Consider the following 27,002-nt stretch of genomic DNA (forward strand, 5'->3'; position numbering starts at 1 on the left):
TGCCTGTGCCCTTGCCAAGTGAGTGCTTGAAAACATTCTACAGAGTTCGGAGAAGAGAGTTATACACACATGCCTTAAGATCACTTTAAGACTATTAAAAACATCCATTTTTATAACATTTATGTAGAAATCTCCCAACTCTCCATACACCCTTGTGTTTTGGACAGTCTGTTACTCCCTGTGAGATTTCCTCGTCTGTGAGAGGTTTTTCTCTCTTCTTTAGGATGCTTTATTTGTCTGCTCTCGTCATTGCTGGACCCTAAACAGCCACCTTTCACAGCACTGATACTGATCAGTGAATAACTCCCCTGAGCACACACATTATCTGGTGATTGACACTCTTCTCACTGAAGGAGAAGAAAGAGGATGTGTTGCTAAAAGAAGTAAAAGTCTAGTCATCAAAAACAATGTAATATCCTGTGTGAAAGTCACGAAGCCTTGTGGTTAAAGTCCCTTGATCACAAGCCCTGTAAAGTGGCCCTGGATGGCAGAGGTTCATAGGCCTTGACAGGTGCGACTTCAGTTCACATCACACCCGGCCTGGCTTGAGGAAGGGCAGATCTGACCCTCATTAGGACAATGGCACTCAGGCTGCTGTTCTTGGCTCTCAACTTCTTCTCCTCAGTTCAGTCAGCAGGTAAACAACTTTGATTTCATTTCTTCCCTAAGGTTTTTATTTGTGTTCTTGTGACCAGTGTGGCTTATTGTTAAAACTGTAGTGACCTGTGAAATTTGAACATTTGAACATTTTCCTCTAACATGACAAACTACTATTCAGAAACTGATTCTCATAATACAGTATACAGTGCTTTAATAAAAGTCATTTTATTTAACTACTAGTTGATAAGGTCCCAAAAACTTTTATCTGATAATCAGGATTTTAATTTTTAAATCCTAGAAAACTGTGATAAATAGTTAAGTAAGTAAGTTCTGAAGGCTTTGGATTAGCTTGCCTGGCCTCACATCTCAGATTCAACTCTTCCTAGTGGAGTTTGGGTGAGTGTTTAAACTACTTAAATCTCTGTAAAATTATATCGCCTTAATAAATATCACCTCAATTTCATTGTGAGGTAAAATGAACTGATCAATGCGAAAGTCTTAGGTCGCTCAATGCTTGGCCAGCAGGCATGGTGTTCCTTTAAGTACTATGTCTATCTGAATTTAGTGAGTGCCGAAAAGAATCCGGCAGTGGGCACAGAAGCACTTATCGATACTAGTAAGCTTCCTTTTACTGTTGCTTAAAATATGTTTGTTTAGGTTAAAAGCCTTCAAACTCCCAATAACAATGGCAAGGAAGCTATATATCTGTCAGTTAGAAAGCTCTTACTATGAACAGCATTTGGTTCTCACAACTAGGTGTTTACTGTCTTAAACCCCCCTTTTCAGATGAAGAGACTGGCAGATGGAGGACACCTTTTGAGGAGAGTGTTCAATAATTTCCCCAGAGCGTGCAGGTCCTGGCTGTTAGCTGCAGATGTCAAACTACCTTAGTCTGACTCAAGAGTCTTTGCATTTGACCGTAATGCTCTCCCAGCTACCATGATTTGTATTTTTACCAACTCATATAAATTCAGTGTTAAATTATCTCCACTAAGCCATAGTTTCTAACAGACAAAGGCCGATATTTTAGCTGCTGGAATAGAAAAGGGTATCACTGTTTGAAAACTGGATGCAAGCAGTTCATGGACGTACTTAGACAATGACATTTCACTCAGAAAGATGCAGTGTGAAGCCAGTGTTTTCATTTTTCTTCTCATTTATTTTGGCATTGCAGGCTGCATTGTTGGGAGGTGTTACTCTTAAATCCCATGAATGCTCAGGCCAAGGAGTTTCATTTCCTAATTTGTAGAAACACAAAATAGTCACCCATAGATGCCTTCTTACTCTTGTTGTTTGATGTACTGGTGACCATGGATTGTATATATTTATTTAAAAAATGCTGCTGGAATGAAGGACCTGGCTGGCCGGTAAGTTATGCCCCAGGATCCGGCAACACACGTTTAGAGCTAAGGAATCTTTAAAACTTATTTTGAAAAGGTTTCTGCGCATTGTGTTTAAGGGATCTGGAGTTTCTTTTACAGGAATGGTTACGACACCTTAATTTATTAGATAGTCATATCTTATCCTGATTGAAAGTTACCCAACATTGGCAGTTGTGTACACATGCTTTTCTGATGCCCTCTGTGGGCAACCATCTGGCCATAAGTCATTTATTTTCTTCAGAAACTATTTGGATTGGACTTAAAGTCTTGTGCTTTTCCTCCTTTAGAACCTCTTGTTAGAGGCAGAGCTAAAAGAGAAGTTGGGCAGTCCACACGGGTAGTCCGTCGGTTTTATTTACCTTAAGACACATTTGACTTCATAGACACCAGTTCATTTTTCCTACCGACTCTTAGAATTTGGTGCCAAGTGGCCATTAATGAGGTAGAAGGGGTGGAGGCAGAGAGCACATTTTCGAGGTGCCTCTTCCAGTGAGGAAGCTTAAGAGAAGGAAGACAAAGGAAAAGGAAGACAATTGCAACAGGCAAGCAGATGTGACTCCTGCAAAATGGAGCCAAAGCCTTTTGTGTGCGTCCTGTTTCTCTCTCCATGTTCACTGCCTCCCACAAAGACATGGTACATGAGGAACTTCCCTGGTCAAGTGGCATTGTCTTGGGCTGGGGATGTAACACAGCCGCCAGAGATCTTGTCTACCATACACCAAAGCCTGGGTTTGATGCCAGCCCAGCATAAACCAGGCGTGGTAGCACAATACTGCAATCCAGTGGAAGCAGGAGGATCAGAATGGTCAAAGTCATCCTTCTCCACACAACAAGTGTGAGGCTAACCTAGGCTACCTGAGATGTTTTCTTAAAAATAAAGCAGTTGTCCTTGATCTTCCTAGAAGTAAAAGTAACCAATATCGTCATTAAAGTATGCATGCGTGTGTGTGTGTGTGTGTGTGTGTCTGTGTAAGTCTTTATTTTCATTAATGTAATAGTTTTGACTTGTTGGCTCACTGCATAGATTAACATACGTACTTGATGATGGTTAAGTCTAACCTGATTCTTTTGTTTTGGGTGGTGCAGCAGAAAGGTCTTTATGGCTCAAAATTAAAGACATAGGATCTGTGAAGAGCTAGAAAGCCACACCTTGGATAAGTCCTCTGCTAGAGTTCCTTGTTGCGTATGCAGAGTGGATAGTTGTGCTACAAAGATCTGACAAGACAGGATTTTGTTGGGCTTTGGACTTTGAGTCTAGCTCACAGCTGCAGGTTCCTGAGAGTAAAACTCATTTGTGGTTGATGGTAGGAGTGCATCGGTAATGTATATCATCCATCCGTCATGTATGTTTTCTAGCCAACATTGAGCTGACCGTGCAGTACGGAGACTAACATCAGGAAACATCTGTTTACTTCTCCGTGAGATCATTCTTTTTCGCTTCTCTCCAAATTGTAGCAGATAAAGTATGTTCAAGTTGCCAGTTTGGACGCAAATGCTTGTGTAATAAGGCTACATTCCCCTTAGAACTCCCCTTCCGTAGAGAGGCACAGAAAGTGATTGGCATTTAATAACAAGCCAAATCTACGAAGCAAAGTAATTAAGAACTTTATCTTTGTTCAGTCTTTGGCAAACGGTTTCCTCTGTGGTAGATGCACAGAAAGAAATAATTGACTTCTCACAGTTAAGTGTTGCTCTGAGGCTGGTTTTGGGAAAGAGAGATTAAAAAAAGAAAAAGAAAAAAAGATGAGCCTTGAAGAACGCAATGTAATCAGCAGACTGCTGTATTTACACAGCTCCTACTGTGCTCTAGCCAGCTTTTCTGACTTAAAAACTGACCAGGTGCTTTGTCATTTGAAGGAAATTGGATAGCTTCTTCCAAAAATATGGAATTTGCTAAGAATTTGGTTCACCACTGTGCTCTTAATTAATACACTATCTTTTAAAGCCCCTCCCCTCCCCCTCTTTAAAGGCAACTCATCTAGCAAAGACTTTAATAGGAAGGACTGTTAAAATTTATACTGATTTATCAATTCCAAGAAGTGGAATGAGTCATTGCCACAGACAGAAGAACCGACTCTGTGATTGTAACTGTGAAGGGCACGTGTGCAGACTTTTGCTGTGGGGGAAGGGCTGTCGTTGCTTCCCTTTTTTAGAGTGGACTCTCTCTCTCTCTCTCTCTCTCTCTCTCTCTCTCTCTCTCTCTCTCTCTCTAAATGCCTACCTCCCTCTATTTTCACAAGAAATTCTCCGTCATTACCATTTGACATTTGTCTTGTGTAGCTATCTTCCTTTGAGTATTCCTTGTGTGCTGACCTTTACAAAGTGAAGAAAAAAATTATGCCACCAACAGCCCAGAAGGGTGTTGTACTTTATCACCTTAAGCCATTGTTCTTTTTGTTCAGTAGCACAGACACTGGTGGGGACACGGGGTTCCCTTTTCTAGAGCTTAGAAGGCACGCAACTCCCGGAGAGCATGATTACGTCATAGCAGGCGCTTGCCAGGGATAAGCCCTTCTCTCACTTCATCTCAGTTAAATTACACTTTGCCTTTTTCCTTTTAAGAAATTTGTTCATGGAGGTTGGAACTTTCCTGTTGAGATTTAGACAAACTTGAGGAGAAATGACACCTGGGTGGTTTTGTGACTCACTGGAGGAGGGGGGTCTCCGGGCTTTCAAAGTCACGAGAGGCTTTCTCTGGACTCTCTGGTCAGTGACTGGGTTATAGGACTTGGTGCCACCCCCTCCCCAGGAATCATCCAGTTAACCAAAACTGAGGACCAAAACAACAAAAGCTTGACATACCCAGAGCTTTTAGCAGGAGACTTCCTGAGTAGTGATCAGTCCCTGAAGCTGGTGGTGGGGAGAGGGGAGGCCACTCAGGTGTCAAGGGGAAAAGGGGTTCTCAAAGTAGGTTTTCACTCTGTAACTCTCAGTTTGGTGACCCTGAACTCGGGAAGAGAGGTTTGCTGGGTGGAATCAAGAAGTCCCTAGTTTCTTGCGGGGAGTGTTCTCTTTGGTCTCAGTGATTCAGTGCTAATGTCATTGGTACCTTAGTTTTGTCTTTGTATTATGATGCAAATTGTATTTGTGCTCTTCATGAGTAAGAGACACCCCAGGGTGGTGGAGATTTTTTTTTTTTTTTGCTTAGCTTTGAGCTCTTTTATCTGCACATCATGATTACCGTCATCTCTTTGTCACCATCTTCATTATCTTGCGGATGCTGGTTGACAAGGTAACCAGGTTAATGGCATCATTCAGAACCTCTTACAGTTCACGTTGGTCTCTGATCTAATCGTGAAACCCTCTCCACAGCTTCTGAATCACTTTGCTGTCTTATGATCCACCATATAATGTATAATCGCAATGGCTAGGTCTCTTCATCACCCACTAATTCATTTAGACATCTGAATTATTGACATGTCCCTCATTCTAACAACAATATAAGTTCTTTGATGGAGACCTTGGGTGGGTGTTTGAATTTTTACCTTTGATTTTTGGGTTTCGTTGTATAGATGTGTTCGTGTTCTGACAGGTGTATGTGCATACATGTGAATGTGTGTGGAAGCCAGAGGGCAGTGTCAGATCCCATTTCTCAGGCGCTGACCACCATTTGCTTTTGCTTTTGTTTTTGGACACAGGGGGGGCCGGGGGGGGGAGGTCTCTCACTAGCCCAGAACTTACCAAGCAGGCCTCATTGGCAGGCCAGTAAGCACTACGGTTTCCCTGTCTCTGTCCCCCTGGCACTTGGGTTACAACACCTACCTTTTGAATGAGTTCTGGCCATTGAACTTGGGTCCTCATGCTTGCAAGGCACATATTTTCCTGAGTTATCTATCTCCCCAGACTCAAAATTGTAACTTTTAACTCAGTGATCGAGTAGAAGGTTGTGGTTTTCATTGCTTGGGAAGAAGGATTAGAACATCACTTAGATGCATTTGCAGCTTGTCTGGGACTTGGGGACTGTCTTTGCTATTGGGTGCTACTAATACATAATTTGAGGTCAGCATGGATCTACCTGAAGCAGATTCTATGGTCAGAGTGTGGGCATGAAAGAGCATCTACCAAGAGAATGTTTTCTTCTACTGGGACACTCTTGGGACCCCAAAACAGGGTGCTAGTAAGGTGCTGTTCTTTAAAGTGCCAGGCCTTCTGTGTGCTTTGAAGAGGGAATCCCTCATTCAGACACCCTTTAACAGGTATTTATTGAGTGTCTTCTATGTGCAAACTTCTAATCTGGTTTTTGTGACAGATTAAAAAGAAACACATTTTAGGATGTGATGAAGTAAAAGTGAGAATTGTAAAATTCTTATATATTTTTCTGTTCTTTCGGTCTTAGGTTAATTATGACTAGCATTCTATCCACACTAATTTATTATTGTGGAGCCATAGGTGTTTAGAGATGGGAGGAAACAGGTATTTTTTTTAAATTGAGAATTAAAATCAATCATATTACATCTCATTTGCCATTCCATCCCATGCATCCTCCCATTCCTCCCTCCCTCCCGCTTTCACCCGAAACAGGTATTTTTTTTCTCAATTTGCAGAGAAGAAAGCTGTGCTGATGGCCACTTGAAGATGTTGAAAGATTATTTTGTCGGGTTTCTTGGCATTGTTGGATGCCTTTGGGCTGGTCCCATCCTAATTTATCTGAGCTAGTTTCTTTTGTACCCTAATAAAAGGCTCTCAACTCCAACATCCTCCCCTGCCTCACACCGGCACCCACCCACGTGACCTTACTGAAGCTGTACTTGCCTTGTGTTTCTTCTTTCCATCCCTGCTGTTCCGGGTCTACTGTCTTCTATCCCTGCTGTTCCGGGTCTGTTCACACTAGGTTTTTGGTGGAGGGATTCGTCTCCTGAGGGGAAGTGACTGCCTTTATTGTAAAAGGTTGTCCTATGAGAATGTAGCTCACTTTAATAAGCAGTTATTAGACTGTTCATATTTTAATTCTTCACAGAGTTGAGGAGACAAGAGGGAAAGGGCAAGAAGTTAAGGGCACAGCAAACAGGACCTACTTGCGTCATTAGTTGAGTTCTCATGTTTTCACAGACTCAGCAATTCAGTTGGGGAACTGTGTAATAGGAGGCCACACCTGGAAACAGCTACATGATGACAGCTGGCATTCCCCTACCTTACCTCATGGTGCCCCATGATGCTTTAATGGCTTTGCATGTCCTATAGTCTGGGGTACCCTCTCTACCTATCACTTGAAGGTCTTCTTTGTGACCCCAAATAGCAAAACAAGGAACTCTTTTTAGAGTTGCCCAAACTGTTGTTGTGAACTGGTAGCATCTGGTTTGCATACCAGACTATTAGCTCCTTGGGACCAGGCTCTCGTCCCATTCACCCATGTAAGCTTATTTTTTTGGGCATGCTACAGGAAGCATGTAGGAATTGATCAAATACTTGCTGAAAAAGGAAATGAGCATGCAAGTATCAAAGATGGAGAAGCATGGAGCAAACACTGTCGAAAGGAATGGAGGAGCTGGGAGTGATAGTTCATGCCTGCAGTCCCAAGCCCTCAGTAGTCGGAGGCAGGAGGATTGCTGTGAGCTTTGGGATAGTCTGCGTTACACAGTACATTTTAGGCGAGCTTAGCTACAGTGTGACACCTTGCCTTAACCCCTCCACCCCATCAAATTATTGTAGGATGGTAAGTCTTTATGAAGAGTTGGGAATTGAGATGGGTGTTGTCAGTGGGTAGGAATTTAAAGGCTGACGTTATTGATGAAAATTGCCATCTTAACACTTAGTTTGCACTTATGTTGTAGACATTTTTCTACTTGGTTTTTCATTGTTTAAGACGTTCACTCCCCCCTTAAGTCCTATGAAGAAATTATCATAATTATATCAACTGATAGATGGAAAAATGGAAATACCGAGCAGGTACAACTAGCTTACCATCACACAGCTAGGAAATATGTAAAAATCCAGTGTGTTGCATCAGGCTTCACGTTCTTACCAAGGTTATGTTGGCTGAGAAAGAAGGAGATCACTAAGGAAACAAAATCAGGAATATGGCTCCATGTTCTTGGACTTCAGACTTGGAAGTCTATGGAGATAAGAGACAACCAGGTCAAAACAAAGGCCTGAATACTGAGGCAACAAACAAACAAACAAACAAAATCACTGAAGCTGGATTTTCAAGGTTTCTTGAAGCAGTTGAAGTGAGTTAAGAAGACACTTAGAAGCTGGTGTGTGGAATGAAGCTGGAAGAAGGCAGGGAAATGGCAGGGTGCCCAAAAGGAGCAGGAAAAGTGAGTTGACTAGAGTCTGGGGAGTTCCTCTGCTTGGGTGAGCACAGGCTTCAGAGGGAGGAGGGGAGAGAGCTAAGGGAAAGGGCCTTCCAGAAGAGACTGGAGAAGGGAAGAGAAATGTGTCCTGCTGGTGAGGGAGACCAGCCAGACTTCTGAGTTTAGACAGAACTTTGGAGAAAGGAAGATAAAACTCCCCAAGGTTAAGAGAAAGCTGACTGGGACGAGATAGAGCAAAGAAGAGGGGATTAGTAGACCAGGCGAGCCAACCAGAAACCCAGATCGCCCGAAACATCTACCATGGTTTTTTTTGTTTTTTTATTTTTTTGTTTTTCTGTTTTTTACACAGCAGCAGTGTGATGGGTGGTGCAATTCAGTGACTCAATCATCTCTGATATGTGAAGGGAGCTAAGAGCTGGACACAAGTGTGTGTGACTGTGGGTGTATGTGTGTGGTTCTGAGGGGCAAGAGAGGGAGGAAATACTCCTAGGAAAGAAAGGAGGAGGGAGAAGACAAAAAAGGGAGGTAGGGCAGTCTTCTCAAAAGACAGGAAAATTAGAGAAAGGATAAATCTTTAAGTGTACAGGGTGTCTGGCTTGACCTCAGTCCCTGGCTGAGATAACAGGGCCACAAAGTTCAAACCAACATCGTGGGTAGGCTTCCAGTTTCCAGTCAGATGTTAATTTGGTATCTCTTTGTGGTTTTTTTTTTGTCAGAGAACATATTTTATACATACATACACACATACATACACATACATACACATATACACACACATACACATACATACACACACATACACACACATACATACATACATACATACACACACATACACACATACATACATACATACACATATACATACATACATACATACACATATACACACATACATACACATACATACATACATATATATGCAGAGAATTATAAGCCAGCTATCTCTGAAATCTCTTAGATCTGTTATAATCTTAGATGCTAATGTGATTAGAAATGACTGCAGGGTTTTGGGGAGCAATGTTGCCTTTCTGACTCCTATTTTCCACTGTAAAGTTCAGGTCTAAACCAGTAATTATTTCCCCAATCCAGGCTCTGACACCTACCCAGAAGAGTCTGTATGCCACAGTAACCCTGAACAGACTCTTCAAACGCACACATTTACAGAGGGTGGAGCAGATAAGATACATGTTGTGCTGTCTTCTCTACATAACTGTTTCGAATGGTGGTTCAGGAGCCCCAGGATCTGGTCAGCAGATGAAAATGCACACTTAGAAAACAACATATTAAATTAGCCACTCTGATTTAATCTATCATGTGATCTTCTTGTTTGTGAGTTTACACAATAAAGTGATTGAAAACATTATATTAATGTAATTCCTTTATCTCTGTGTTTTTCTATCATTTGAAAATTGAATTATCGTCATAATATTTGTGTTGAAAGTTAATACAGGTTGCCTACTCTTTGGGTCCTAGAATAGTACAATCTGATTTTTTGAATGGTTCAGTAGTATTTGGTATGAGGCCACTTCCGTTTACTTAAATTGCTCTGTCATGGTGTCCTTCTAGCTCTAGAAAATGAGAGGACCATTGTTATCCTGTGAATGGTAGGTGAAACCGTCCTCAAGCTAATGAGCTTGTGTGTTTAGGAGTTTCAGTTCTGTATTGGTAACCCTGAGAGGTGGGGCTGGATTGATTACACAGGAGCAGGCAATGGCTTTCTAGACATCTTAAAATTGTCCTTCACCCCAACACTGGTGACCTAAGTTCATTTCGGGCTCTGACCAGCTTCCTTAAACTGTAGCCCTATCTAGCCTTCTGCTTCCTTCCTGGTCTTCCCCCTAGGAGGCCTTATCTACCCTGCAAGTCTAACGTTTCTGAAACAACCCATCTGTTTCTTTTCTCCAAACAGATTTTGTTTATTAACTTACCTAATGTTGCCAGTGGTGCCTCTGTTCCGCTCTTAGCTGGCACTGGAACTCATGCCACTGTCTGTGAGTCCAGTGCTGATGGTTTGCTCATCCCTTTCATTCCTGCTCATGCCCTGCCAGCTCACAGCTGTGCTGCGGCCACAGTCTCTCACTGGCTTCTGAGTCGCCCTTAACGTTTCGGTGGACCAGTGCCTTCCTGACTGCTGTGCTAACTCTCTCCAGGAGGCCCCATTCTTACATATAGAGAATCTGTTTCTCTTCCTGGTAAAATCCATGTGCCTTTTCTTGGTATCAAAGGCCCCTCATAATGGGTATAAACACCTTACCCATTTCTTCCTTAAATAAAATTCCTTGCTACTTCCTAATAAACCCTTTCAGTAAGATCATTCCCTTAATCTTACCCCATTTGGGTTTGCTGTTGTAGACCTCATGGCCCATAGGTTTGGTGTATAACTGTACACCCAGCAGGTTTCTTCCTCATCTTTCCATCTCCAAAGAGCCAAATGCATTAGAGTCCATGACTTTGTCACAGAAGCATTTAGAATATCAGAGAGCAATTTTCTGACTAATCAAAATATGTTTTCAGAGTGTAAGCTTTAGTTATCCTGATAATTTTTCTGCTTGATGCCTCAGTGCTCAGAGGGAACATTTTGCTATCAAACTGCTTGCCCTCTGAGTTACTTTCTGACAGTTGCATGGAGGACAATAAGATCTTAAAGAGACAAGGACAAGTGTCCACTACATTGTTGTGTTTGCCCATATAAGAACATAGATCAGAGTTTAGGGTATGGGTTAGACCAGTAATTGTCCAAAGTAACTCATTTAGTAAATCTATTTATCAGGCTTCTATTTCTGTTTTCATCGGCACCTACAAGCATTTGTTTTTGTTTGGGTTGAGCAATATTCAAGTTTTGGTTTAAACTCTTAGAGTCTATTGATAAGAGCTAGCGTGCTTAATATAGTTGATAGCTATGACGTACACAGTCTTGGATAAGGCTGGTTGGTCAGCTTGTTTTTGTCAGTAGAACTCATGCTTTGTCATAGTGGCTGCTGCTACACTTCTGTGTCCTTCCGGCTCTGGCAACTCCTCTCTTCAGGTCTAAGAGTGGTCACAGCTGTGCGGCTACCCGCCACAGGTGTTCCCTCCTCCCGTTGGCTTCTGCTCTCTGGCAACTTGAATGGTGCAGCTTTTACAAACAAGCTGGCCTACTGGTGCCAGTGATGCGACAGGCCATCTATTTTTCAGTTGGAGTCCTGAAGGAGACAACATACATGCCTATATATCATACCATTCAAATTCATTAAAAATACTTTACTTATACCATGATTTCTTAAAAAATGAAAAGAAATTTAAGAAAAGAGTCAATGGAAAATGATCATAGTTATTTTGAGACTTTAGCTTGTATTTTAATTTTTAAAAATATGAACTTCAGAGTTAGGGTCATCCAAAGCACCGTAGGGCATTAATGGCTTTGTTTTATTATCCTCACAAGTAGACCACAGACACTGGAGTGCAATATGACTGAACATAGAAAGCTTTTCCCCCCCTTGTTCCTACCTAACATGTTACTAACATATCAATTCTGTTCAACTAGAATTTTTAAAAGAAGGCATCAGAAATAGGAAGCTATGACTTCATTCCCCCCCCAATGTAATAGAAATGTTGTGGTGAGAATAAATGGAATCCGTTAGAATTTCTAGAAGGAAAATCAATTTCTAATTAAGTATGTATATAAAATGGCTTTGGTGGGCCATTTTCCTTCACTATGATTCTAATGATATAAAAATAAAATATAGAATATCTATAGACTATTATAAATTTAGACATGATTAAAAATGTATTTTTTTGGTTAAGGATTCACCCATTAAAAGCTGGACTGAAAAGTGACTTTATGAGCTGACTGATTGACATCCTTTTGTACATGGGGCCAAACTGACATAGAAGAGCTGCGATGGATAGCCACTACTTGTGAAATAGAAATTCTTTATGGGAGACAGCTTGTATCATAATATTGTCTGTAGGTCTCATTTGAGATTCGCCTGCAACTTTTAGGAAGGCTCTCAGAGTGTGAGCCAAGCCTGTTTATCCTTATCCCTCGTTATGGAGAACTTGTTCCAAGACCCTCAGGAGACCCCTGGAACCGCAGAGAGTAAGACTCTGTAAATGATGTCTTTTCTGTCTTCACCAAGCCCCCCATACACTGTGGATGCAGCTTTTGCAGTGAAGACGTAGTGGCAAACTAGGAAGGCGTTCACCCCTTACTATACATCCTCAGCACCCCAGCATTTGATTTCTTTTCTTTCTTTCTTTCTTAAGTAGAGAAAAAAAAATTTTTTTTTTTTTTGCCAGAGTCACTATTCTTACTTTGCAGGGCTAAGTAAAATACAAATTGTTTGAACAAAAGCGGCGAGATACCTCAGTGGCCGATCTGATGGCATAGGGAGCAATCACAGGGCTGACTGGTAGTGGCTGTAGTAGCGCATGCGTTGCAGAACCACTGATTAAAGGGATAGTTCACATGTGAGGCAAAAACATTCGACTTCAGCATCCTGCTCATAATGATGCAAATTCGAAATTTATGAATTGTTTGTGTCTGAAATTTCCCATGCAATTTTTTTGGCTTTGTAGTTGACTGTGGGTAACCGAAACAACAGAAAGGAAAGTCACAGGCCAACAAGAACTAGCTGGAAACATACTTGCTTTAGATATGAGCACAGGATTAACTGAGTCAACTTGGTTTTTTTTGTTTGTTTGTTTGTTTGCTTGTTTGTTTTTTTGTTCTGTTCATTCATTGAAAGTATCAGTTTTTATAGCTACACAAATAAACTATACATTTGCTCTTCAGTTATTTGTGTGACCTTGTTTTAAAATAAGTCATGGCCAAAAAAAAAAAAAAAAAAAAAAAAAAAAAAAAAAATAGGTCATGGCTTTGTTTTCGGTAGCCTCCACTATAAAAAAGGGGTTGGCTTTAGATAATCTTCAAGTTCCTTCCAGCTGAGTATTTTTTTTTTTTTGCATATAATCCTTCACTAAAATGGTGCAGAAAATGAAAATTTCTTTGGTCCAGTCCTCCTTCCATTCAACTTACCCACTACTAAATAGTAATCTCTCTCACTTTCTCTTGAAACTCCTAGTACTGGCTTCTTCAGCAAGTCCAGCCTTGAGAGTACCTAGAACCAACTCCTGCAATTGTGTCAGAATTTTGATGCAGTGTGGTAAAGGGAGAAACAGTCGACTAAGATCTGTTGGAAGGCTTGACTGCAGGTCTCAGAAGTCGCTCATTTGTCCTTACCCTAGGACTCTTGGAAACGCTTTTACAGCCTCATGAATTCTAAGCCAGTATGTCCCCTACATTTTATGTTTCATATTCTTTGCAAATACAAGACTTGGCTTACCTGGAAGGTGTGTGTGTGTGTGTGTGTGTGTGTGTGTGTGTGTGTGTGTTCGTGTGCATGTGTGTGCATATGTGTCTGTGTATGCACCCTTTTAAGACCAAGGTTCTTTGACGTGAGGAGCTACAATGTCCTGACGGTTCTCCACTGCACTTGTACAGAGGTTGGTCTGGTTCCTAAATATAGTAATCGACCTGCTTAGAACTGATGGGAAGGAAGGAAGTTGCTTTTGAAAGCACCCCATCCCCTTGGAGACACAACCAATTTTCAACCTCCCAGAAGCTGCTTCTTACCCCAAGCTTCACAGACTATCGGTGGGAAATCTGGCTCTCGCAGCTTTGCAAATGGGCTGGAGATAAGTGTCTTCTTACCGCTGATCTTACTCTTCATGTTGCGTGTTGTCAAGCAGGACTTGTGGGGGAAAGAGTTTTGAGGTTACTGCTTCCTGTCTCCACACCTTTAGCTCGGTTAGCTGCTAGGAAAGGCTTTGAAAAGCAGAGCACAAATTCATCACCAAAACAGCCAAGGCAGTCTGGAGGCTAACAATGTTTCTAGTAAAACCACTCACAAGAAGGGAAATGCAATCAAATATTTGTGAGGGAAAGAAAGGTCATTCCTAGCATGATTTGGAAACACAGCAAGTCTTCAAACCAGTGTTCCAAGCCAGTGTTTCTCAACCTTGGTAACACTGAGACCCTTCAATACAGTTCCTTGTGTTGTGCTGACCCTCAACCATAAAATTATTTTGCTGCTACATCATAACTATAATCTTGGCTACCGTATGGATTGTAATGGAAACATATGATACGCAGGATAGCTGATATGCGACCCTCAATGGGGGTCTTGACCTCACAGGCTGAGAGCTGCTGTTCTTAGTATAGTTATGTTCTTGAATTTTACAGCATTCCCTTAAATTATTTGAAATAACGCAGCCTCCCAGAAACTCAAAAAACCAAAATACGAAGCAGAGCTGACCATTGTCACTTGCTGTGGTTTGTCTGTGTCTTTGTCTCTTTACACCTGCTCCATTTTAAGGTAAATTAAAGGAAGCTAGAAGTATTGTATGTACCAGAAGCCACACACAATGAACACACTAATACCAGAAACAAACCTATTTTATTTAGTGTGTCTCCAGAGGAGATGTCGATTTTGAAGTCTTGTCAGATAGCGTTCTCACATGGGCTTTTTTTTTTTTTGAATCACTGGAATAAATTAAAGTGGGACCAAAATCTAGAAAGGTGTAACATAAAAAAGAGAGAGAGAGAGAGAGAGAGAGAGAGAGAGAGAGAGAGAGAGAGAGAGAGAGAGAGAGAGAGAGAGAGAGAGAGAGAGAGTTTTATCAGCTTAAATTCTAAGCTAGGAAGCTGCTGGCCACATATTAGCACAAAACAACAGAAGACCTCAATTACAGCACCTCTCTTTAAGCCTCCGCTAACTTAAAAAATTATCTGTTGACACAGAAGAGAGAAACGTAAGCTGCGTTATCTCCTTTTCATAGTTGTTTCCAAACTCTTTTCCAATAAAACTTGGCACAGTCACAAAATGAGATTTCTTCCCTTTCCTTGCTCCGTGGCTGCTTGTGTCACCAGCCCAGCGACGTGTGACATGACATGGGGCCTGTGGAGTTCTTCTTCAGAACATCTTCAATTTGCAACTCTGAAGTCAGATGACCTCAACTGCGCGAAGGCTCGAACTCCCAGGGCTGATGACGGGAAGAAGAAAAAGCTGCCTTTGAGTTACCGTCTTACTCCTTGAGAAGAAAAACCGTTTCCGAGAATGACTGCTGCCTCTTCCTTCTGAAAGGCTTCCATCCTGTGTCATGGCCCCTGAGGCTGGAAACATGTCTTCTTTACGGCCCAGATGTCCAAACTTAACTTTGTTTTTTGGAACTGTCTATTCTGGGAATGCAATGAAGTAGAAACGAGTGAAGAGGTGTGGGCAAAAGGTTCTTAGTCTGGGAGGCTGAGGAAGTCATTTTAAACTCTTCCTTTCCTCTTTAGCCACACCTAAGTCACCGTCAAGTTGTGTAAGCACTAGGCTATAAACATTTCTCATTCCATCTACTACTTCTAAAGCAGTTTAGTCCCTCTCACCTCTGACAGCTGAATCTCGCCTACTGCCCATCCCTTCACTCTTGAACCTTCCAAAGGACCGCTTCCACTTTTGTTAAAGTGATTTACATAAGTGAAAAAGTTGTGTGCACACCTACTTATCAGTCTAAAAGCCTTCGCCAGGTCTCTGTCACTGGCAGGAGAGGGCCTGAGGTCTCTGATGTAGTGGGTGGTGCTTGATTTTTCCAATCTTGTCTTTCATCCTCGGTCAGAAAGAATGGAGGTAGCTGTGATTGCCTCCAGAGTGTCACACTCACTCTCACCTCCTATTCTCTTTGCTGGTTTTCCTCTCTCTTCTTCCCATGTCATCACAGCATCAATAAATACACATTTACCGTGCCCCACCCCCAACTTGAAGACACATCTTAGTCAGGCTAACTTTTTACTTGGGAAACATCTGTCAATCAATTCTTTGTCCCTCAGAGCAGCAGTCTTTATGTCTAGGAAATCTGATTGGTTCTTCAATTGCTCCCAGAACCTGCAGACCACTGTCTACTGGGTCCAAACTAGCTGTGAGCTGCCCAAGGAATTTATATTTAGGAAATCATTTTGTCTCTCCTGTGTGAGTCTTGGGAGAGATGTCATCTGCTGAGTCAGACAGGAATCCCTGCATGAACACTGGAGTCTGGCTGCGGGAGCCTGCCCTTTGCCCTCTAGCTCCCCCCTCTCTGCTCCTACACAGATGCTCATGGCAGCATTGTTCATAACAGGCAAACAATGTTGAGTGGAAAAACAAAATGTTCTATATCTATCCAGCAGAATATAATCTAGTCATAAAATAAAGTTCTGAGGCAGGTGCGGTGGTGCATGCCTGTAATCCCAGCACTCGAGGAGGCAGAGACAGGTGGGTCTCTGTGAGTTTGAGGTCAGCCTGGCCTAAAAAGTGAGTGCAAGAAAGCCAAGGTTACACAGAGAAATCCTGACTCAAAAAAAAAAAAAACCTAATAAATAAATAAAGTTCTGATACTTTGTCGCAACATGGATGAAATGTAAAAATTGATGAAACATGAAAGAAGCCAGATACAAAATGGCACACATACTGTGATTTCATGCACATGTAATTTCCTGAGTGGGCAAATACTGACACATGGCTACCAGAGGCTGGAGGGAGAAAATAATGGGAAATGATGGCTAATGAGCATGAAGTTCACTTTTCCTGTAGTAAAAATATTTTACAGCTTGGGCGTGGTGGCGCACGCCTTTAATCCCAGCACTCGAGAGGCAGAGGCCAGTGGATCGCTGTGAATTCGAGACCAGCCTGGTCTACAAAGTGAGCCCAGGACAGCCAAGGCTAACACAGAGAAACCCTGTCTCAAAAAACCATATATATATAGTCGTGGTGCAGTCAGAATTTCCTGAGTATTAAAAAAAAGTCCCTGAACTGTATTTGTTAAAATGAGAACTTTATGGCATGTGAATTACATTTTAGTACAGTTATTCCAACCCATCAAACCCCTATAGCAACACTTACTTATGCCAGATATATCAGAATTTCTGAAAGTAAGAGGCTGTGGATATGTGCTTTCTTTTTAGGTTCTTGATGTAAATAGATTTAATTCTGTGGACTTACCTTCTACCTGAAACCAAAACTACAAACAAACGAACAACCTCCAAAACAAAAACAAACAAACAAAACCCAAAACATCTGTTTACATGGATTTAATCCCAGGTTAAGTGATAAATTTCATTTTTAACAGCTTCTGATTCTAGCTGGCTCTTGGGTGTAGGTACAAATAACCTTTTAAAAATTATAAGTTGAGGGTCTGAAGAGATTGCTCAACCATTAAAGGACAGGCTCAAAGCAACAACAAAAATATAAGAAGGGCTACACAGTGACACCATATTTTTGTTTTGTGTTTTGTTTGTTTAGGAAAAATATAGAGCTAAAGACAACTTGCCCTCTGACCTCCCCTCTCATGCTGTGGTAAACACACACACACACACACACACACACATACACACACACACATACACACACATACATACACACACATACACACACACACATACACACACATACACACACACACATACACACACACACATACACACACACATATACACACACACACACACACACACATACACACACACACACACACACACACACACACACACACACACATGACACACACATACATACACACACATACACACACACACACACACACACACACACACACACACACACACACACACACACGTAAGTGGGGATGCACTGGAAAACAATATGAACGGATCTCCTCCCTAATGGAGTTGGTAGTGTAGTTTCACTGTTTGCTTTTAAAGTGAGAAATTGAGGTGGCATCCAGATCGTTGATTGTTTATTGCATCATGGTAGACGTCGTCTTGACTCAATAGGACAAACACATAAGTTTCTTGGGAGGCTCTTCTCTGAGGAATTGAAGACAGCGCATGGCGCTAGGAGAGTTTTCCTCTTTCCTTCACTTCTCTATCCCCACCTGGGTTTAGTCAATAAGCAAAGCCAGAATGTTTTGAAACTTTTAAGTCCCTTTACAAAAACCTGTCTCATAGTTGAAAACAAATTCATTTGGACACCTGAGTCAGGCTTTCAAGCCACTTCCGAGCCTATCACACACTCAGAAAGGCAACCCAAGGCCTGATACACATCACAGGAATCTCACCTGGATTCAAAAATTCCTAGTGCATAGCTGCGGTGGTCCTCAGTGCTGACAGACGGTCGCATTGTGCCTCCCAGGTGGAAGCATGCTCCATTTTCCCAATCAGAAAAGGGTGCTAATATTATTGAAATATAAACTTCAAAACTTTTGGTGAAGTTACCATTCCAAGAAGAACCATTATTGTATCTTTATCTGCCAGGAGACTAACTTTGTTGGAGATCTGTTCAGTTAGCTAATTAATTCATTTTGGTTTCAAGACAATAAAATGATGATGATTATTATTATACTCCTAACTAATTCTTTCTCCCCTCAGAAAAGATTTCGGTGAAGCAGTCCCCCATGCTTGTGGTAGATAACAATGAAGTCCAAGTCAGCTGCGGGTATTCCTCCAGCCTTATGTCAAAGGAGTTCAAGGCATCCCTTTACAAGGGAGTGAACAGTGACGTGGAAGTCTGCGCTGCAAAATGGAACTGTTCCCATCAGCTTCCGTTTAACTCAAGCTCGGCCTTCAGCTGCCGTGGGGAACTGAAGAACAACACAGTGGTATTCTTCCTCTGGAATCTGCATGCTAATCACACAGATATTTACTTCTGTAAAATCCAGATCATGTATCCTCCGCCTTACTTGGGCAACGAGAAAAGCAACGGGACTGTTATTCACGTGAAAGGTAACGTGCCATCTGCCCTCCTACGACTTGAAGGAAGGTTTTGCCACGCCGACAGCGAGCTTGGGCTAAGCGGAGCTGGAGTGCATACAAGGGGTCTGAGACTCAAAGGCAAATCATGCTTAAACCTGCTTTCTTTCAATCTAGAGATGATTCCAGCTTAAGTTTTGAATGCCTTTACCTCTCCTCTCCTCACTGACATGATGAGGAAGAGCCAGGGAAGAAGTTACAGTCCATGGGAATAGAATCTATAAGATTATTCTTGATTTAAGCAGATAGTGTCAGGAAAAAGTTTGCTGGTTTTTTTTTTTTGTTTTTGTTTTTTGTTTTTGTTTTTGTTTTTTGCCTTTGGCTAAGATCACATAGAAATTGAGCATAGAGTCCTCTAAGATGAAACATAGTCTGATGGATCAGGACTCAGGAAGAATGGGTTGAAGATCAAATCAATTCTCAATTTTTTTTGTGATCTATGTCCTTCCTCCATTAAGTTCCTTTCCATTTTCCAAAACATAGAAAGGATAATGGAGTAGAAATTTAAGGGACATGAATTTATGATCTTGGGTAAATTCTCCAACTTTTTAATAGCCCCAAACTCAAGATAACTAAGCAGTGCTCATGACTCAGTGGTAACAAGTGCACTATGTTTATGCTGAGATTATGTTCTGTCTAAACATCGGGAAGGAAAATAATAGGATTCTCAAGCTCAAATATAGCTATTGGCATAGCATATAAAGCTGAGTGAGGTCAGGTAGATTTTTGTATAAATACCTGTATTACAGCTTTTCTTTTTCATAGAGTGATAAATAAGAAATCATAGGCTTCATTTTATATTCAGTTCTGTCAAATAACAATATATGCATTTTCTCTTATGCAGTAACAAAGCTGTACTTGAGAAAAACCAAATGCCAAAAAGGGAAAACATTATTATCTTAATATGGCAGAATAGCGTTTGTGCTCTGGCAAAATCCAGAGGCAATTAATATGTGAACTCAGCTTTCTAGTATCAATAATGCTTAGGAAAAAAGATTTTGATTGGGTTAAATTAAGGAGTTAAAAAAAGATATGCTAGCTTGGAAATCAAGAATAAAGTGTGTTCTCCATATAAACGATCCATTACTCTAGCTTAGTATTTTGTGTGTATTCATACACACATATTCATTTTGGAGAATTGGAGAAGGCATTAGTCCTCTGCAGCTTTCAACCCTGTTTGAATGTTATAAACCTAAGTAGGTAAATTGAAAAATGCCCGTGCTCAACTTTGAGCTTCTGATTTAATCAATACGACTTGAGGAAGGGGAGCTAGATAATTTTTGACTTTTTTTGTGAAATAATTTTGTCAGATAATTCTAATGTATAATCAGGATTAAAACTTCATGGACTAGAGAGTTGCTGGTATCCTTTTTATTTATGTATTTTTATTACTACTTTATTATAAAGAGCTTGTAAAAAAATATCATCTATCAAAATCTATACATCTCAACGAGCTATGAAGTATTCTGCTTAGGAATAATCTTCCATGGTTGTCAGTGTAGAACTGCATGCTTTTCCCCCCCACCCCCTTCCTGGTACCAAATACATAACGTGACTCATTCAACATCAGATAAGCTGTTGGAGTTGGAGTCAGATATTTACTTTTTAATAAAAAAATAGAGTTTAGGCTTTACCTTGTGATGAGGATAAAGAGATGGGGGGGGGCGGGGCTGGCGGTCAGGCTAAACTCACGGAAAGACGCCATTTTGAATTATGCAATGCCACCAGTGTAGTGCTGTAAAGCAATGGCTTTCCAACCTTGGCATTGTACACTGACAAGGCACGATCAGTGATGGGGTTCAAGTCCCAAAGAGAAAGACTAGATCAGTTAAGCTGGTAATATTTTGCATATTTTAGCAATTTCAAATTCTCCGCTGATGTTCAGGACAGAAATGTACTCAACTGCTGTTCCTGTGTCCTTTGCTCTCTTATGTTTTTCAGAGAAACACGTCTGCCAAGCTCAGGCATCTCCTAGGCTGTTTTGGACACTGGTCGTGGTTGCTGGCGTCCTGTTGTTTTACGGCTTGCTAGTGACGGTGGCTCTTTGTGTTGTCTGGGTAAGAGGACACTCATTGCTTTATGTAACTTCACTGCGCATGCGCTCCGACTACGTTAGGACTCTGGCCTGCATCTTTTCTACTGCAATACCAAAGCAGGTGATACTGTTTTCAGTCTGTTCAGCCTTACATGAAGTAATGATCTGATGTGAGTTCTGTTTTCTAGAAGGCACTAAGTGGCCAAGCAGAATTAGAACTAAAGTGGGGAGATTAAGGTGGGAAAGTATAGGGGGGAGGTCAATAGTCTTATTCTTAATTTTGCAACATAAAAATTGCACGTAGAGCAGCTTAAATCCCTACATAAGATATAAAATCTAAGCCCATCAGAAGGCTAGGCAACCGAAGCCGACAAGCAGCTTTGTCTTGGGGGATGGGGCAAAAATCAGGCGAAAGCAGGCTGCTGAAACTGTGTATTCAAACCAGAGGAAAGCAGGTCTGTTTGTGACAGTCCTAATTTCTGCCTCTTCAGAAGCAGCTGCATTGTGGGGGTCACTTGGACGCTGTCATGAAAGCATGAGAGGAGAGTGACTGTTCAGAGCTCTCCCCACTGCACTGAGCTCAGCAGTCCCTGCAGGCATTTTGGCAATAAGCCTGGTATATATATATATATTTTTTTTCATCTCTCTCAGTGTTGAATATTTGATTCAAGCTTGGACATTTTTTTCATTTGTTTGATTTTTTCTGGGACAGCGCCTCACTATGTAGCCCAGCCTTGCCTGGAACTTACTAGGCCATCCAAACTGGCCTTGACTCATGGTAAGCCTCCTGCCTCAGCCTCTCAAGTGCTGAAATTATAGGTATGCAGCACCATGTCTGGTTTTTGAGCACATTTAAATTTTTTAAAAATTTGATTTATGCGTATGAGTGGTTTGCCTACATGTATGTCTGTGCACCAGTTTTGTGTCTGGTGCCCGTGGAAGTCAGAAGAGGTCATCTTGAAGTTATAGACATTTATAAGCTACCATGTGGGTGCGTGATATTGAAACTGGGTCCTCTGGAAGAGAGGCCAGTACTCTCTCTCTCTCTCTCTCTCTCTCTCTCTCTCTCTCTCTCTCTCTCTCTCAAAAAGATTTACTTACTCATTATTTATACAATATTCTTCCTGAATGTGAGCCAGCAGACCAGAAGAGGACACTAGACTAGATGTCATTATGGATGGTTACAAGCCACCATGTGGCTGCTGGGAATTGAACTCAGGACCTTTGGAAGAACAGCCAGTGCTCTTAACCTCTGAGCCATCTCTCTCCCTCTCTTTTGAACACATTCACTGTTAAGAAGGTGCCACCTGAGCAAGGATCCTTTTCTTAGAAACCAATTTGTGCGTGAGGAACAGAATGCCTTGTGTATTGATTCCGTGTGCCTCTGAATTTCCTCCAGAAGTTGGGTGAATATACAAGTGACTCCTTCAATGAGGAATGTATGCTGTGCAAGAGTGATGTAAAGGATCATTTCTCCTGTTCTCCATCCATCTGCTACTAAGCACACTTAAGACTAACTGAACGCTTATTGGGTTGGTAAACAGATTACCCTCATAGAAACCAAAGAAGGACCCAACCAAGTGTGTTTGACATCTAACCATTTCAAAGCATAATCCATATACATAACTAAGCAATGTATGGCCAGGGATCCCTGGAGTCATGCCATGTGTTGTCATCTTATTTACTATAGTGCTGGTGAGGGGACAGGGCAGCTCTAGCTCTCGGTCACGAAGTTCTAACATCTAGCCTTAGATTTAAATGGCTTATTTTCTGACCCAGTGTTGCCTTTCTATTATTCCTCACATATTCCTGTAGTTCACAGGACCACAGGGGACAGGTGGCTATTTGTCAGGCTACCTTTTGTCCAATCTATACCTTCTACACAGTAGGAAACATAGTGCTTGCTTGTTCCCTGGATTTTTGTTTGTTTGATTTTTTTTTTTTTTTTTGAGACAGAGTTTCTCTGTATAGCCTTGGCTGTCTTGGACTCCCTTTGTAGATCAGGCTGGCCTTGAACTCACAGAGATCCAGTTGCTTCTGCTTCCCCGAGTGTTGGGATTACAGGCGTGCGCCACCTCGCCTGGCTCTGGGGATTCTTGTTATTATCTTGGAAACTCTGAAAGTTGTCCAATCAGGAGGTGGTGGCAGGAGGCTTTAGTATAGAAAAGCATTGCCTGTGCTCTGTTACTAGCTGAGAAAGTTCATCTTTCCAGACCTTACATTTACATCCTTTCTACCTTCTAGCTCTATAGTGGTTGCTGATGATCTTAGCGTTCTTAGGTTTGGCTTGGCTCTCCTAATCCTCCTCAGGCACTGACTTTCTCACTTGCTGTGTGGCTTTTCATGTCTCTAACTGAGAACTTGAATTTCCTAATCTACAGGCCAGGTGCAGTGGCCCTCTGAGTACCCTTCCAGGGAAGGGGCTCCCTTGTCATCTTTTGACCTAGGTCAGAGGAATTTACTAGCTTCGTGGGAAGCAGTTTTGGGAACTGCTTTAGCTTTCAGTGGCCCCACAGGCACGGCTTTAAAACTTATGGTAAATATGCTCTAGGGAGTCAGCTTCTAAAACGACATACAGTCTGCTGAATGATAATCGCCCAAGAAAACAGCTTCTCGCTTTCAATGAGTTAAAACAATTCACTCTTCAAATCGGGCATCAGAGATGGTTTTGAGCTTTTCTTTGCAGCCTCATAAATTCCTGGTAGGATCCATCCTCTCTGCCTTGAGAAAACTGCCTTTGGCTTCTCTCACCAGCTCGCCGTGACTTGGACAGCCTTAGTGTGTGACGTGTCTTGTCTTCTGTGGTTTTGGGAGCCAAATCACATTATCTGATAAGAACATCACTTATTTAGACCTCAAACCCAGGACTTTGCACTCTCTGACCAAATGGGGCACATAAAAATAATTTACATTTCACAGAACAGTGTAACACCTTTACTTTAGTCTTATCTTTTCCTCTTTCTGCTACAAGAAGCAGGTGAGCTAGGAATTTAGGGATCCCTAGAGCTTTTTGGGAATCCTGTTTTTGCCTGGTCAGCAATGTGCCTAGGTGAAAGTTAACTGTTTAACGGAGCCTCCTGAGAATCTGTGACAAGATACTGTAGGCGGTTCCAGGCTGTGTGGATTTCTGTGTCTGTGCTTGACCACATGTTAGTATTTGAGTAAAGAAAAGGCTCTACTTGGTCAGACTGCCACAGACTACCACCTGTCACTCCCAATTCTCTATTCCCCCAGCTGAGCTGTTACACTGATTTTCATTTCTAACTTAGAGGAGGGTTGGTTTATTTGTTTTTGTTTTTAACATGTCCTTTGCCGACATGTACTACAATGCGTGTTTAGGTAGCATCTGCCTTCAAATCTGCTACATTCTTGGCCATTTAAGCACATTGCTCATGCACACCCTGTGTCTTGCTGCTTTGCTTAGGAAACAAGGCAGAGGTAAAAGAAAGGGCAAAGGCAGAATGGCCTTGAAGTCAAACATCTTTAACAGGCATTGACTGGTGAGTGACACAAATATACAGACATAGGAGGTAGGTAATCTATGCATACTTACATACACACTGTGGGTGCACATGAGTACTGTTGGTTCTGAGTTAGCTTCCCAGCTATTTCTATCCCTTTGGTGTAGGATGAGGACGACGCTGGCTAAACCCACTGTCTGATAATGGTGTTGAGGTTAGCATGGAGCTGATCATAGCAGTGTCTCTTCACCTTTGTGTGTATCTTGGAGAGCCTCAGAATCATGATTGAGGTCTTTCTTTAAGCTATAGTTTCACTGGAGGTTGAACCCACAGGCAAGGGATTAGCAAAGGAAACCTGAAAGGCCAGCATCAGTACTGAAAATGCTTGCCTGAGTAGCATCCCAAGATATCTTTGCTTCCTTTGAGGCCTTAGGCAGGAGGGTACAGCAATGAGGGCAAAGCTATAGTCATTCACTCATTTATGGATTCAGGAACACTTGTTGCTCACACCTATTTACTGCTTAGAGCATTGGGCCTGTCTACTTAGACATGGACATTATTTGTTGTTGTTTTTTTTTTTTCCATAACAGAACACACTGACACCACAATCCACATGACTTTCTGCTTTTGAAAATTATGCAAACTTTACCATCAAGTTGATCTGGCATGCTCCTAGACTACAGTTTAAAAACTTGGTGAAGATACAAAGTGAGTTTGCAGGATGCAAACTCTAGCTCTAGGCTCCGTATCTTTCTTCTTTCTCTGCTCCTGGTAGAATTTCACCCAGAGGTTGCCAAGTGTGGGAAACAGTGGTGGGGACAACACTGTCTTTGCAGCAACACATGCACATAGGGAATAGGATTGTAAGTGTTCAGAGCTATGTACCCTTATTCATTTGGACCCTGCTAACATAAATTTATAATTATTATTTGAGATCCCGAAGGAACTGAAAGGGCTTTGATTTGTTGTTGCTGTTGTTTAATTATGGGAAAACAGCTTAATGAATGATTAAAGTGGAAATGCTTAACCTATCTGAAGAGGAGGGGCTTTCAAACATGTTGAAATATCAATCGTGAATCTGTTCATAAATATGACCTTGGGCTTTGGATCAGATGACAACACTGAGAATAACGGGCACATTTGCATAAAACAGTTTCCTTTAGATTTTTAATAGAGCTGGTAGTAGTTCGGTTCTGATTAGTCATTATCCTAGTTGAAGGTACATTAAAAAAAAAATACTGCTTCTCAGGCTCATTTGGCAGCTGATGCTCTGAGTAAGCATCCCCAAAGTCTTAGAGCCCCTCCCACAATGTCTCCTCTAAGTCCTTATATATTGACCTTTGACCCTTTTTTTTCTTTCCCTGTAGACAAATAGCAAAAGGAACAGGCTTCTTCAGAGTGACTACATGAACATGACACCTCGGAGACTCGGGCCCACTCGCAAGCATTACCAGCCCTATGCCCCTGCGAGAGACTTTGCAGCCTACCGTCCCTGACAGGGACCCCTATCCAGAAGCCAGCCGGCTGGTACCCCTCTACCTGCTCAACATCACTGCTCTGGATAGGAAAGGACAGTCTCATCTTCAGCCGGCCACTTTGGACCTCTACAGGGCCACCTATGCCAACTATTTTGGAGCATCTACGTCTAATCTCCTGATCATCTTGAGACTCCGGAATGAATTAAAGAAGCATCTACGGCAGGATACATTCTGCATGTCTTCGCCAAGACTCAATATATTTATTGGCTCGACTGAGAAGTTAAAGTAGAGGACTCAAAAAGCGAGAGAATTCATTCAGCCTTGGAAAGTCAGGGTCCAGGCTGCTGGATAATCAACCCCCATTCCTTTCTCACTTATTAGTAGCACATCTCAGTCATGTGAAGTGTGGTAGCTAAAAATGTTTTGGATGGAGAAAAAAGGATCAAAGACCTTTTCTTTGGCTAAGTTGGTGTTTAGTGTAGGGATAGGTTAGAGTTAGTTAGCTATTTGAAAATAATTAAAACACTTTCCCACGCAGGAAATGAGCCACTTAGTTCCTGTTTAGTGTTTTCGTGTTAGTTTAGAAAGATGTGGACATATTTTTTTTCAATGAGTTCTGATCATTTGTAATCACGTTGACCCATGGAATGCCCTCAAAGCACTGCCAGGGCTTGCTTTCTTCATTTCCTGTCGTGGGAATTCAGTATTATTAATAGTCCCAACATGATTTCAGAACTAAATAGTCCTTCCACACCGAGAAGAATGTGAGAGGAAATAAGGTCATTTTATGTTAAAAAAAAAAAAAAAAAAAAAAAGAAAGAAAGAAAGAAAGAAAAAGAAAAAAGAAAAGAAATATAGCTATCTGAATGCTATGAAGGATTATTATTATAGTCAAACCGTTTAAGTTTCAACTTTCCACAGTTGGTTTTCTTGGTGTCTTTGGAGATATCTGAAATAGAATGCTGGAACCGCATCTGTATAGTGCTAGTCACGATACTGTGAAAAAGGGGGGTGTTAGTAC

At 41.6% G+C, this 27,002-nt stretch overlaps 1 protein-coding gene across 1 annotated transcript; it reads left to right on the plus strand.

The window, feature by feature from the left end:
- The first annotated feature begins 579 nt into the window (after positions 1 to 579).
- On the plus strand, positions 580 to 26,718 carry Cd28 (CD28 molecule). Its single transcript, XM_051154534.1, has 4 exons — positions 580 to 637; positions 18,627 to 18,980; positions 20,949 to 21,064; positions 25,871 to 26,718. The coding sequence occupies exons 1-4, from the start codon at positions 580 to 582 to the stop codon at positions 25,997 to 25,999; spliced, it is 657 nt and encodes a 218-aa protein (XP_051010491.1). The 3' UTR covers positions 26,000 to 26,718.
- The last annotated feature ends 284 nt before the right edge of the window (positions 26,719 to 27,002 follow it).

Source organism: Acomys russatus, chromosome 12 (assembly GCF_903995435.1).
Source record: "Acomys russatus chromosome 12, mAcoRus1.1, whole genome shotgun sequence".
Classification (NCBI taxonomy): Eukaryota; Metazoa; Chordata; class Mammalia; order Rodentia; family Muridae; genus Acomys; species Acomys russatus.